This window comes from Pagrus pagrus (assembly GCF_965226575.1).
Source record: "Pagrus pagrus genome assembly, chromosome: 16".
In the NCBI taxonomy this organism is placed as follows: domain Eukaryota; kingdom Metazoa; phylum Chordata; class Actinopteri; order Spariformes; family Sparidae; genus Pagrus; species Pagrus pagrus.
In genome coordinates, this window is record NC_140200.1 from 26297378 (window position 1) to 26311549 (window position 14172).

General features: G+C 40.0%; 1 protein-coding gene across 1 annotated transcript in view; it reads right to left on the bottom strand.

Annotated features, from left to right (window-relative positions):
- Window positions 1-425: 425 nt before the first annotated feature.
- cdk19 (cyclin dependent kinase 19) overlaps window positions 426-14172 on the bottom strand; it is a 71886-nt gene continuing 58139 nt past the window's right edge. Inside the window, exons 12-13 of the mRNA XM_084378291.1 lie at window positions 13008-13253; window positions 426-8379 (exon numbers count right to left, since the gene is read on the bottom strand). Coding sequence (XP_084234417.1) covers window positions 8254-8379; window positions 13008-13253 — 372 coding nt within the window. The 3' untranslated portion in view covers window positions 426-8253. The remainder of the gene's footprint in view (window positions 8380-13007; window positions 13254-14172) is intronic.

Here is a 14172-nt window from a genome sequence, read left to right on the forward strand (position 1 = left end):
AGTTTTCCCAAAAGGCAAGTTTTTCTTTAAATTTCAGAAACTACTGTACTTTAAACACCTGTTACAGTTCATTTGTAAAAAGAAAAGGTAACTATTCTGTACAAAAATCTATTTCTATATTATTGTTTTTAAAAACCTACAAAAAATATACAATAACACATTTAGTCTACAGTATGTGCTATGGAAAATACTCAAAAGAAGTGTAAACTACAGTATGTGACTTAGATTATAGATTAAAACATGCCCTTTACAAACATTTTAAAAGCACTTTAGTCTTTTTTTTTAAAAAGAAGACTGTCTTGTAGGATTCACTGTAAGATAGTGAACAGCCACCCTTGGGTGACATCCAGTGGTGAACAGGAGCAGCAACAGCTGCAGATCAGACGGTCGCTGCAGCGCTCCCAACAACTGCTGTAAACATGAAAGTGATTGAGACAAAAGAGATTTTTATTATAATAGAGGATATAAAATAAATATACATGACTTTTTTCTCATTTAACAGTCATTTGTACAGTGACGTTTGCTAAAAGCTGCTAAATAAATGTTTTCTTTTTTTTAATTTTCCTGCGCTGAGCTATTGCTGCCTTATCTGTAAATGCTATGAAAAGACAATACATTTAGGCCATATGTATATTTCAAACCTGCACACGCGCGCATACACACACACACACACACACACACACAATACAGAGAGAATGTAGAAGTGTGGACAGACGCCCCAACCCTGCAAAGCATTCTGCGGATGTAGCTTACTGACAGCTTCAGAGAGTTAAGTACATGTGGATCCATTAAAAATGTTTCATGAAATAAGATTTAGTTAAACATTACATTTCTTCCACAATAGGCAACCTCTTATTAAAAGATGTTCTGATGGGATAGAAGATTCTTGTAACCATGTTTTGTGACACGAGCCGAACAAAGCTTGTTACTTGAATGGCACAACGGGCATTGAAGGCATCGCAGAGACGCTGACTTGCAGATGGAGCGTCTGTCTGTCTGTCTGTCTGTACAAACTGTTGAGAGAGGACGATGACAAGTGCTCACGTTCTCCATTGGAAAAAGACAGGCACATGCAATACTATCAAAAAGGTGGAAATATGAGAGCAACCTAGAGCTGCACTAGATTTCATATAGGCGTGTACTAATGTGTGTCTGTCCATATCTACACACAGAGGAGCATCATCTGCTGTATAACTTTCATAGCACTGTGAGAACTTTAGTGTCTAAAGCGAGACATTAAAAAACATTAAATACCTTTTTATTTACCACTAAATATTTGAGCAACAACAGTGCATTAAAAGACAATTATCGTATCAATATCTCAATGAGAAGTTCTTAAAATGTGTTTTTATGTACAGCATTTCAAAACATACTTATAACTTCAGTAATGTGTGGGGACAATATCTATCAAAAGAGAAAACAAGAGTGAATCCTCCATCACGACTGGTTGCCGTCTCTAGAGGTGAGACAGAACAAACTGAAAGAAAATGGATATATTTAGCTGCTAGCTTCCACATCTGGTAACACTTTATAAAAACAGCATTAATCTACAGAAAATTTAGAATTAATTGAACTGTAAAGGACAAGTTCACCCAAAAATTCAAATTCAGACATCATCTCCTCCTCCCACACAGCAGAACAACGCTGCAACATCCTCCTAAACAACTGAAGTAGCTGGGGACAGAAACAAAATGACAGAATGACTCCACACAGCTCGTCCAGTGTAGTCTAAGTCTCGACAAGCCAGGAGATCTCAAATTGACTTGAAAAGTTATTTACACGTCTCCAGCTACTTCAGTTGTTTTGTGGACTACGAGACTTCACCTGACTTTCATCAGCATGGAGGGAGGAGGTGATGACTGGAGTTTCATTTTGGGCGAACGGATCCTTTTATAGTCATTTGATTGTTAACAAACAATGAAATGATTTATAAACCATTTATTGAGCAATTGTGTGTTGTAAAGTTACAACTGATGTTGATAATACTTGTGAATGGTTAATAAATACTGTGTAGTTCATCTATAAACATTATGTGGATGGACATTTTAAAGTTGCAGCTGCTTAATAAATGGTTTATAAAGCTGTTTGTTATTGAAAAACTATTCTAAAACTACTAAAAAACGAATTAACTTTACATTTACTATTAATTAATAGTTGTTGTTCTAAAGTGTTACCTCACATGGTGTGAATAACAATATGCTACATAAAAATGTGGAAAAAAAGAGGACATAGACCCAGAGAGCTAACAGAGGAGGCATGATAATACAAATAACACAAAATAATATTTAAAAAATCCTGAACAAATTCCCATGACATCTTTAGAAGACGAGCGACTACAAAAAGGCACCATCCACACAAATAAAAACGTGGATTTATATCATTCCTGTACAAACAATGACACTGTGGAATATCTGCGTGACAAACCAACCACGAGAAGCCGGTGAGTGATCCCAAACGACGGCGTCACCTTCATTCTACTGTACATTGAGGTGGCATTAACACATTCAGTAACTAGACATGATTTCATGTGAGCATATAGAGAGGAAGTTACTCTAAAAGAACAAGAAATACGGTCTAGTGATGCCTGCTTTGTCTGACAGAGGTCCCTTTCTATAGCTACTATAGTTAAGGCAGAGGAAAGATCAAAAATTGGTATTATTCATAGATGTATGGAAATAATAAATATGATTATATTCTATCCATATATATGCATTTCTTTACAATAGTTCATTTAGAGTACATTTCAAAATGCTGTGAAAAAAGGACATAAGCGCTGTCTTGGAGTCTTGTCTACTCAATATTACACAAGGAATGATACACATCACCCATCAAAATATAATAAAAGCTGTCAACTGCAAAACCTAAGCAACCTAAGTGAAAGCTTTAGTCTGGGTTTTTTTTGCATAGGAGTTGTTTGACAGGAATTTGTCTCCCACTGGAACCTCGCGCTCAATAATACTTGTGACACCTCGCTTATGTGGAGAGAGAAATTTACAACTAAGTGTTTTTGCGTATCCTCGCTGCTACTCAGTTCAATTTCAAATACACACACTGAAGACTGGGAGGAGAAAACCTTTGAATAGCTGCTGGTTTTGATCCCCATCACATATAACCGAACAGACTGTGTCTCCCTGGATCTGCCTGCCAGACTGTCAGAACACGAGAGAAGACAAGATGAACCAAACCACTGAAGCGTCACACTGAGAGGAGCTCATTGCCACAATGCTTCACAGGGACATTTTGGGTGGATATTCATTACCTGAAGTTTGTCTTTAAAGGTGCAGTATGTATGAATTGGACACCCTGTGCATTCATACTCCAGTCCAATGGAGGGCAGCACATCGCCAGAGTAACTGTTAAGTTTAGCTGCCATTAGATAGTTAGCTCAGTTAGCAATGCAGCCAGCAGCCCGGACTGGGAGCTCGGAGCAGTGGGGGAGTGACTGTGCTTACACTGCTACCACAAGAGCCTTGGACTGTGACGGGCTGGAGTTAGCTGGTTAGCATGCTATCTTCAGTAGATATGTATCATATCTGTAACAATGCATTACCGTCAATCAGATTACATCAAAACTGTTCTTTATTTTAGTACATTTTTTAATGTCGTCACCTAAAATTCTTACATATTGCACCTTTAAAGCGACCTTTATTAGCTGCACTAATCAATATGTTTTTTTTTTAATTAACGATTGTGTGTAATGGGCTCACTTCAGTGTTAAACCCAGAGAACTATCACCTGACTCTGCAGTTCCCCTCAGATCTCAGATCAGGGTGTTTTAGCCTCTTTCAGCACACTGTTTTGGTTTTCAAGCCCACAAACTTAAACTGTTTTCAGTGGAAAAACTAGCTGTCTACCAAATGGGAGGTGGACAACGTTAGCAACTAGCTACTGTATGCAATGTATATCTAGCAGCTAACGAGCCAGGTACAGTATACTCAGGAGTTGGAAACCAAAACAGAGCTGAAAGGAGAGTGAATGTTGGACTCTCTTAATCTGCTAAAAATAAATCATTGATTGCTAATACATTAGCCACATCAACTTTATAGAGAGCTGAAGTCAAAACCAAAACTTTTGGGTTCTGTTCCATTGGTAAGATAACTTTCTTCTATGTCAGACACATATGTACGTATATGCTATAACTATTACTTCTAGTACTAAAAGTATAAATTTAGGGATTAAAGATATTGTATGATTTGCATCTATCAATGTCGAGGTGAAATGTGTGTGTGGAAATGCACTCTTTCTTGCTGGGAATACAAATCCATCCTTGCAACATTATATTAGACGCAAACATATCTACATGTCCAAACACCAGGCTGGTTCAGGTTATTTATCTGACTCTTTTTTGTTGTTTGGGTCAAATTTCTACTTTTAGCAGCTTCTAACAGCTTTCTCGCTCTTTCTTGCTCTATATGGCCTTTTTCCTATCTTGAGGGAAAAAGCCTTATAGAGGGTTGAGATCAATAAAAAAAATACATTAGAACACAAATATATACCATGTTCTATGAATGAAATCAAGTATCGATGGCTGAAGTACCTGCTGCTGCAGCACTGGTACATTTTCACATAAGCTGCGTTGTTGTTGATTTTTTTCTTTGTTTAACTCAAAGTTTACGCAGGTTTAAACTTCTAATAGTTTCTAGAAGTGTTGCTGTGGGTTGTTGCCTTAAAATATACATAGAATATTAACAGTAGAGCCCAGACCTGCACTGCACAGACTGGTGATAGAACAGAGGCTATCCCGGATGAGAGATCGTGACCTCAGCTCTCTATAAGGTGATAATGTGACAATTTGAGAAATGAAAACATTTCTTAAAAAAGAGATGTGATGTGTGTTTTATCAGATCTTTTTTAATTTAACTCCTGCCACTTTGCTGATTGAAGGGTCAGGATTTGTTTTTGCTTTGAAAAAGTGGAACTGAAAATGAAAACTTCTTGCAGAACTGACAGCTTAGCTGCTGCAGAGTCTTTCTGCAGTGTGGAACCAGCCAGCAGGCCACACTGCAGAAAGATTCTCCCTCTTGGAACTGAGACACATCTTAGTATCAATGCATGAACCAGAAGCTTTATGGTAGATGCAAATAATAATCAGTCTAGGCAATGAGTCATGCAGGTGGCTGCTTCAGCATCAGTGAAACATGACTGAAGTTCTGGACACATCAGTTTTACATTGAAACACCCATGTTTTGCATGCTGTGGTGAAAATTAACTCTATAATTGCAGTATCAGGACAGAGGGCCAGTTCTGTTTTCAGCCACAAGGTGTCAGTGTTTCCTAATCCCACAGCAGCTAACACATCTGCCAGAAAGAGCTCTGTTCTGTCCCTGTGTTTACATCTTCACCAGAGCCATCGCAGTTACAGTTACAGTCGAGTCATTGGGTGCATTCTTTAACACAACCTGCACGGTGGCTGTTCATGTGACTGAGCAGGACCAGTGAGGATGGAGCAAGTTGTGGGGAACGAAAAAGGAGAGGTTTGCCCTTGAAGATTTGTCTTAAGTGGGTGTTGTCTGTATTATTTTCAGTGGTTAATGAAAAATAATGAAAATACTCTTTACAAAAAGTCATCTTGTAAGTATGTTCATTTAAATGTACTAAATGTAGTAGGTTATATCACTGAATATTATTATTATCAATGTAGTAACAGTTTGATGGGCAGCTAATTTAAACTACTTTACATACTGTGGGGCAGTTCTACCTTTAATACTACAAAAGCCTCCAATATCAATAATGATTGTGGCCATAACTTGGTCCTAAAAACCTGGTACTTTTTGTTTTCTTAGTCGAACAGATCTGTGCAGTAAGAACATCTCAAATGGGTTTTTATTTATTATCAATCTGTCAAAAGAACTGACTTTAACTTGATAAAAGAAAATATATTTTAGTCGCAGCACTGGAAATATAACAAATAACATTTGATTTCATAGTATAAATCATTAGGCGGTAATATTCTCAGCGCACTTGTGGATTTTTTTCCTTATTTTATTTAATCTTTTTTAAAGAAATTACTTTTTGTAAGAGAAAAAAAGCTATAATGACACCATAAGCAATGTTTTGCATCAAAAAATGTGTCAAAGTAACTTAAATCAAATGCTTAAAGGTGCAATATGTAAGACTTGGACACCTGTTGAATTCCTACTCCAAAGTTGCAGCATATCAACAGAGTAACCGTTAACTGCTGCTAACTGTTACGGACGTTAGCTTGTTGCTCAGTTAGCGTTGCAGCTACCGGTCCGGACCCACAGCTTGGAGCACTGGGAGTATTGGTGGTATTTACTCCCCTAGCACAGGAGCTTTGGACCGCCAGGAGAGGAAGGTTTTCAGGCCTGGGATGGGTGGGACCCAGCGGGGGATGCTGGCAGGGAAACGTCAATTATTTATAACTACAAACTGGAACATACTCACGTTTTCAGTGTAGGATGACAAGATTAATACCACTCTCATGTCTTCATGCTTAAAACTGAAGCTATAACCAGCAGCCAGTTAGCTTAGCTTAGCACAAAGTCTGGAAACAGGGGGAAACAGCAAGCCTTGAAACAGACCGAGTCAGAGTCGCTGTTTCCAGTGTTTGTGCTAAGCTAAGCTAACTGTCTGTAGCTTCAGCTGAGAGTGGTGTCAATCTTCTCATCTCATCAAAAGTAAATCACCAAAGTTCCAAAATGTCAAGCTATTCTTTTGAGTACAGTACTCGAGTAACAGTATTTAGGTACATTACACCACTGGTCATGTTATTATCAGGTATGTGGTTATACTGAATACAATGTAAAGCATGAATGAAAGAACACTTGCTGGAAAGGATTTACACTGCACACTTACATCAACACTTGAGTTGACTATTGTTGCTCCAGCCTCACTGGCATGTGTTAAAGAATGCACCTGTTGTCTTTGAACGTGTGTCGACACGTCTGCTCAGCGCTCTGTCAGGGGGTCCAACTACAAAACTCCCCCCACGTTTGTTCCAGCTCTTTGCAGATCGGTTCAGCGGTCAGTGCAGTTCTAGTCAATAAAAGGATAAACAACATGCATAAAAACATACTGTACACACACACACGCACGCACGCACGCACGCACGCACGCACGCACGCACGCACACACACACACACACACACACACACACACACAAACACACACACTCACACTTACAGGGCATCAATTATAACATTAAACCTTTAAAAAAAACAATCTGACATCAGGCAGTAACAGTCTCAAGAAGCATATAAGGTGGGGCCGTACTAGCTGCCCTGTACGTTTATGCGCACGTTCGTGATCAGAAACCTTGAAAGTCTTGAGGGTCCACGATAAGATGGGTGTCAGAGTAAAGTGTCCACCGGCAGCTCCTTGACAAGAAAACACTCCGGAGCTGCTGGCCACAAACGAGAGGCAACCTTCTGAAAATGCTGTCATCCTCAGAGGAAACAAAGCTCGGCTGTCAAATGTTTCTTATCTCTAAAGGTAGTGGAGTGAGTCAGAATATACAGAACTTACTGCTGTAAAAGACAACTACTTTCTTGCTTTCCAAATCCAAATCTAGATAAAGAGAGGTCTAAATATAGAAACCCTATAATAAGAAGATTGAGTTAAATTGCGCATTTAATATTTCCCTGCAATTGCATCAGCTCAACAGCTGATTTTTTCTGTGTAGAAACATGTGACTCTGTCTGATTTTCTTAAAAGGACAGGCTTAACTCAGACATGTTCTGCTCTTCTTTTGATTATCAAGGTCATATTACACTAGAGATGACAGTAAAGGGCTATTCCTCCTGTGTTTCCTTTCATCCGATCGCTTCCATATAGAACAATATTTACAATGACATCAACTATCAAGGTAAACTTGAAAACTCTAGCAAATAAGTAAGAGAAAAAAAATCAAATAGAAAAAGGTGCTATATAATGTACATATATGAACACAGCTGCGATTCCTCCTCGTGAGGAGTGCTGCATCTGTAAGTGCCATGGTTGTGAGTCTGCGTGTGGCGCCTTCACATCTATCTTATATTATTTTCAGTTGTTTTAAAAAGGGTTCACCAGCCCAACGAGGCAGAATGTCTCGATAGATGTTTTTGGTTCCTATATCTGTTTGCCTTCATGTTCCAGTGCCGTTGAAGGCTGTCATGAAAGAGGTCAAAGGCGAGGGAGGCTTGAAAAGGAGTTGGAATGATGTAATGCACGGAGGGAGGTCCAAAGGTGTGCGGTGACGTCTGGTTGAAGGAGGAGGACCTGACTCCTCTGCTGGTTCAGGAGCAACTGGGAGCCTCAGTAACGGTGGGTCTGGTGGGAGTACTGGGAGCTCTGCTGGGATGATGACGAGTATCCCATGGTGCTCTGGGGCTGAGTGGAACCTTGGACGTTGCTTTGGTAACCAAGGCGAGGGCCGGAGTGCTGATGGAAAGACAGAAGGACAAGAGAAGAGAGAAAACACAGCAGTCAGCAGCTCAGTGATGCCACTTACATTCAGTTCAATTCAAATCCCTGATACAAGAATAGTGGTTTCATGTGGAGTCTGCAGTGATTGGCTGGTAACCTGCAGACAACAAACTTCAGGAAGTGGTTTCTTCTGCTGGTCACCACAGATAGTCCCAGCCCGTAACTCTCAGTACAATCTCTTTATGTACGGATTAAACAACAAGACACACAGTTCAGACTTGCTGTAAAGCTTACTTTGGACAAAACCAGGCGCACTGTGCTGTCAGTCCTATGCTAAGCTAAGCTGATTAGCTCCTGGCTCTAGCTTCATATTTAGAGTAAAGACGGAACATTGGTCCAACATCTAACTGTTGGCAGCAAAAATAAATATGAGTATTTGAACCTTACTTGACTAGTTCCATTTTATACTTTTACTCCACTAAATGTCAGAGGGAAATGTTGTACCTTGTACTTAACTGCATTTATTTGAAAGCTTTAGTTACTAGTTACTGTTCACATTACAATTTCACATAAAAACATGATAAGCTTACAGAATACAACACATTAATAAAGCTGATTCAGATGAGTAGGAGACATTTCTCATCTTCACTTCTCACATCTTCATTTGAACAATTGTTCAGAACAGGTAAACTCATTCTAGAGAAAAGAACAACTTTTACTTTTTATACCTCAGTGTAGGCATAGCCCGATTGTCAAGGCTGACAGTCAGCATTTTTCCAAATATTGATATTGGTGTTTTTTATTTTTTCATTTTGTCCAATTGCCGATGAAATAAATGAATCTAAAAATACAATACTTTAGCTCCGATGCTGCGTCCCCTGTCTGTCTGTACTCTGTTGCGTCGCTCAGTGTCCTGATAACAACACAATGGATTGGCTATATGTCACAAGTAAAAGGCTATCAACACAGAACATCAAATAAATGCAGTGGAGAGGAAGTATAAAGTAGCAGAATAAGGAAGTACTCAAGTAACTCAAAATTGTACTTACAGTATATACAGTACTTGAGTAAACTGTAGTTAGTTACATTCCATCACAGGTTTACTAAATTCATTTTTAATGCAAATGTATATTAGTTCCAAATATCAGTTCAGTCTCCTTGATGACTAATAATCTGTATCAGTATCTGCCCTGTCAACCCTCTCGCTTACCGTACTTTTTACTTTTAATTCTGAACATTTAATGACATTCACAAGGAACTGCATTGTGTGCCGATGTCAACCATAAATTCCACGATCTTGAAAATCAGTTATGATGGCGAAACTAGGGTTATAATCAGGCTCTAATTGTTGTTTATTGGTTTTAAAGGGAGAGTCAACCAATTTTACACTTGAACACCAGTTGACTAGTCCTGACAAACACTTCTGTTTGTCCAAACTGTTGTCCATCCCCAGGGTTACTCAGCTCTGCCTTGGTGAATACAAAAGATCAGAAAGTGTGAGTTACAAACTGCTGCTGTGGAATTTTAAAGACGTTGGTGTTCCAGGTGGGGAGGCTCTCATGTGACATGTGACTCATTTGGTGAAGGTCTAATGCAAGAACCAGCTCATTTTTTTTCGGCAAGTCAAGTCACAGTTTGTGCCATGTCAAATCAAATCGAGTCCGTAGTAAAGTCACAAGATTTAAGTTCCAAATCTAAGTCGAGTCTCAAGTTATTTATTTTATATTAAGTCAAGTTGCTAGTCGTCAAAACAGTCAAATTAAGTCAAGAAATTCCAAGATCCAATGATTTTCAAGCTTGACCCATTAAAGGAACTAAAGGTGAGGATTTCTTGGCCTCTGCTCAGTCAATTTCCTCTTTACCCCCAACTTTATGGAAGTGAAACTACTCTAAACTGTTAGGAAACTCATTAAGGATAAAACATGTTCACCAGCACAGACAAGGAGATGAAACATGATCAAGTGTAAAGCTGGATGTCCAAACTCACTGCAGCAATCAGTGGAGTCACAGGATGTGTGAAGACCAGGGACCTCAGCTGAACCGGTTACATGGCTACACTACTTAGTCCAGGTCACATGTGCAACATTACGTCATTTAGGGAGAATGATTGGACAGTGGTGCATGGTGGGATAGCCTGTGGTGCCTGGATCAATAAGGGGAAATGTAGGACGGTGACGGTGCTAACGGACAGCTAACCACCCTCCTGGCATGTCAGCCCGCTCCACTGGTGTATTTATACATCTGCTGAGGCCTCACAGCTTCCAGCTGTCTCACATGCAGCCTCAGCCACTGCTATATATATATCTATATGTGATATGCGTACATGTACGCCTGATAGTGTCGCCCCCATGTGGCCTCACACGCTCATACAAAGGCAGGAGAGGTCACCTCTATCACACTGCTCTACAGTGCACTCACTGACACATGCTCTCCCTGGCGCTGCCCTTATTTCATCACACTCTCCACCACTCAGATATCTGCCTCTCTACGGCGCTGCGATAAGACTGAGCCAAAGATACAACACATGCCAGAGTAGAGAGCAGGCACCTCAGTGATTTGCTATCAGCTCTGTCAGCTGGACAGTGTGGAATGTGCAGTCTTATCAGTCAGCTCAGAGTTAGCTATTGTCCGCTGTATCATACTGAATGTGTATGTGTGTATATCTCTCTCAACAGATGCCAAGCACACTTATACACACATTACAGATTACAATGCTGACACTCCATAACATCTGTCCACATCTCAAATATTCACCAAAAGTAGCTCCACTTCTGTCTGTTGTGCAGAGATGGTGAGGATACATCTATCTCTTTTCTCATCTCTTTTTGTTTTTAACCTAAATTGTTTACCTGTCGGACTTCTAGAAAGGCAACGCGCTCTTTTTGTTCTCACCCACCAAACCTGTTCTGCTCTCATTTACATGTAAACTTTACTGCTTACATCTAAAACTCATGATGACTGTTGCAAACTGCCATTCCTGGTATCATAGAGAGCTGGCTCTCTTTGTTTTATAGGCCTCTCAAAAAAAAAAGCACATGGCACGTTTAATCAGTCATTATGTTCTTATAAGACATTACGTTAACAATGATATATAACAGAAGTAGAAATTAGATCAATCAGAATAATTAACTAAACATTGTAGCATTAAACTCACTGAAGCTACTGAATAGGCGGATTAGTGAGACCATATCATGATAAGTACTGATTGACTGACGCCTGAGGGTGTTCTCATCCACACTAAGTGAAACTGTTGGACTCCTGCTCCTCGTTATACATAGTTACTCACATTTATGACATAACATATCATACAAAAGATACAACTGTATCCATTCTGGGTGGCACTTTAGATAAAGGAACAAGCATTAAGCATTACTAGTTGCTTATAAGCATGCAAATTAGCGGCATAGTCACTCTTTATTTGTCATTATAAAACTCTTATGAATGCCTCATTCTGCATGACCATATTCTACAACTTCCAGTCCAGAGAGAAAAAAGGCTTTCCCCTCAACAGCCTCTTAATTACTGTTTGTTGAGTAAGTAAGGAAGTTGTCGTACAGGAATTAAAATGTGAATATGCTTTGCTCAGTTCGGGACCTTATAAGGTGGTAATGTCACAAGAACATCACAGTAACACTTAAAGGTGTAATATTTAAGAACTGGCCGCCTGTTGAATTCATACTACCAACAAATATGGGTAGCACATCACCAGAGTTACTGCTAACTGCGGCTAACTGTATTCTGTTTTTACATCCACGACTGTAACCACTCTAAGCTTGTTAGCTCAGTTGATGCAGTGTGTCCTGTGTCATTAATCTCTTCCTGTTCATAAATTGAAATTGACTGACTGCTTGTCAAAGGGTGTTGTAGACCAATTTAAGAACCAATTAAAGATAATAAATGAAAGATAAGAAGTGGCTGATACTGCACGACGGAGGGAGACTTCACAGACTGGTGGCTACAGTTATCTGTAGAATCTGGTCAGCGTTAGGAACAACCAGGTACCACACTGTCACTGCAGTCCACTTAGTTACATACCTTGTGCTCATACATATCCTTGCATTCTCACTGTATTGACTTCTATGCTGTCAGCATCTTTACAGATAAGACTGGGCTGTATTATATTTTTCTTATTTTTAACAAATCATATAAAGAGACCAAAACCAACAGTCATTCCATCTGTTAACACCTTTAGACTTCCGTACTTTGTCTGGAGCTCTATTTCCCCATGCCCATTGGTTCCTAGTGACAAAGTAAATCTGTCAAAGACAAACAGCGCGTCACTGTAGTGAAATTAACTCAAATTCATGCACTTTTTTACCTGCAGATGAATCCACATTTGGTTTGCTGCTAGTATTTTTTAGTGTGTGGGGTCAAGTCACAATTCACTACAGTGTGTGAGTTCATGGTAATAGAGGAACATGTCTCCAGGTGTCACAGTGTGGCTCACTGATGTGTTTTTAACAACACTTTTGGACAACAGTGGAGCTGTGTGGCACACAGGAAGAAGACACACACACAATACTTGTTAGTAGATACATTACTAGTTGCTTTGGATCTTTCCAGAATATTTGGTGACAGTAACACAGCATAGATATCAGCAGTAACCACTTCCTTCTGGAGTATAACCCGTAAACCCCACTCACCTGGTACTCTGACTGTAGCACCCCAGTGCCTGAGGAGGCCCCAGAGGGCCCAATACGAGGTTTCTTGTTGGGGGGCCCCTGGTCCTGGCCGTGTTGTAAACCCCCGCCGGCGGTGCCCCCCGTGGCTCCAGCCGTCCCATTGGTTTGGGCCGAGCTCTGCTGGGAGGGGGCCTGCTGGGCTGCTGTCTGCTGCTGGTTCTGGGCCTGAGTTTGGCCTGTTGTCTGCTGGTGCTGCTGGGTCTGGTTCTGCAGATGGAAACAGATAAAAGTGTAGAAAAAGTGATTAAGTGGCTGTAGGGAATGGGGGAGATGTAATCTGATAAAAAAAACAAAAAACTGTGTGTGAAATCAGTTTACTTCCTTCTAAGAGTCTTTTTGTTCTTCCCTTTTCATCTTTATGCCACTATTTTCTGCTTCTCTGACCCACTTTCGGACTGAGATGTAATCTAACTTGGCAAAAACATCATAACCTCAAAACATCAAAATAAAGAGAGACTTGTTCTGAACATGAGACATAGACAGAAACATTTATAACTCAGATGGCTCATTAGAGGGTTTATGAGCGTAAGGTGATGGTCATATACCATCTGTTACACAAATGTTGTCATACTTTCAAAAGAGGCCGGTCACACTGCAGACTTTGTTGCCCAGAGATGTTTTTTAGGAATGTGCACAGCTCGCTCAGCTTTCCATGTGACTGAGCCATGAGGGGAGAACACTCTCTCACCACAGCTGGGTACAACTGGAACAATTTTGTGTGCCTAAACAGTCAACTAAACAGCACAAACCAGATTTCTTATTGTCACCAGCAAGAGTCAAGAGAAGTCACCTTCTTAGGTGGGCTACTGGGTCAGTTTTTATTGTCAAAATATCAAAACATTTTCTTTATGTTAGTTGCATGGAAATGTTACAATCCAGAACTCACTCTGTGTGTCATTGGCAAAATCAGTTATGCTTATAACCCGCTCACGCTTGGATTGAGTGAGGGTCGTCTCACCTAATTCTGATCAAATGCCTAAAAATGTTTCAGAAATATATTTTAGCATGGTGTTTAGCTGCAATAGAGAACAACTCTGAACCAGGTGTGGCCGCCATATTGTTTTTGTATTGTGACCGGCGGGAAAAAATCTAACAACTGATCAAACTGTAAAAGAAGGCAGTTCTG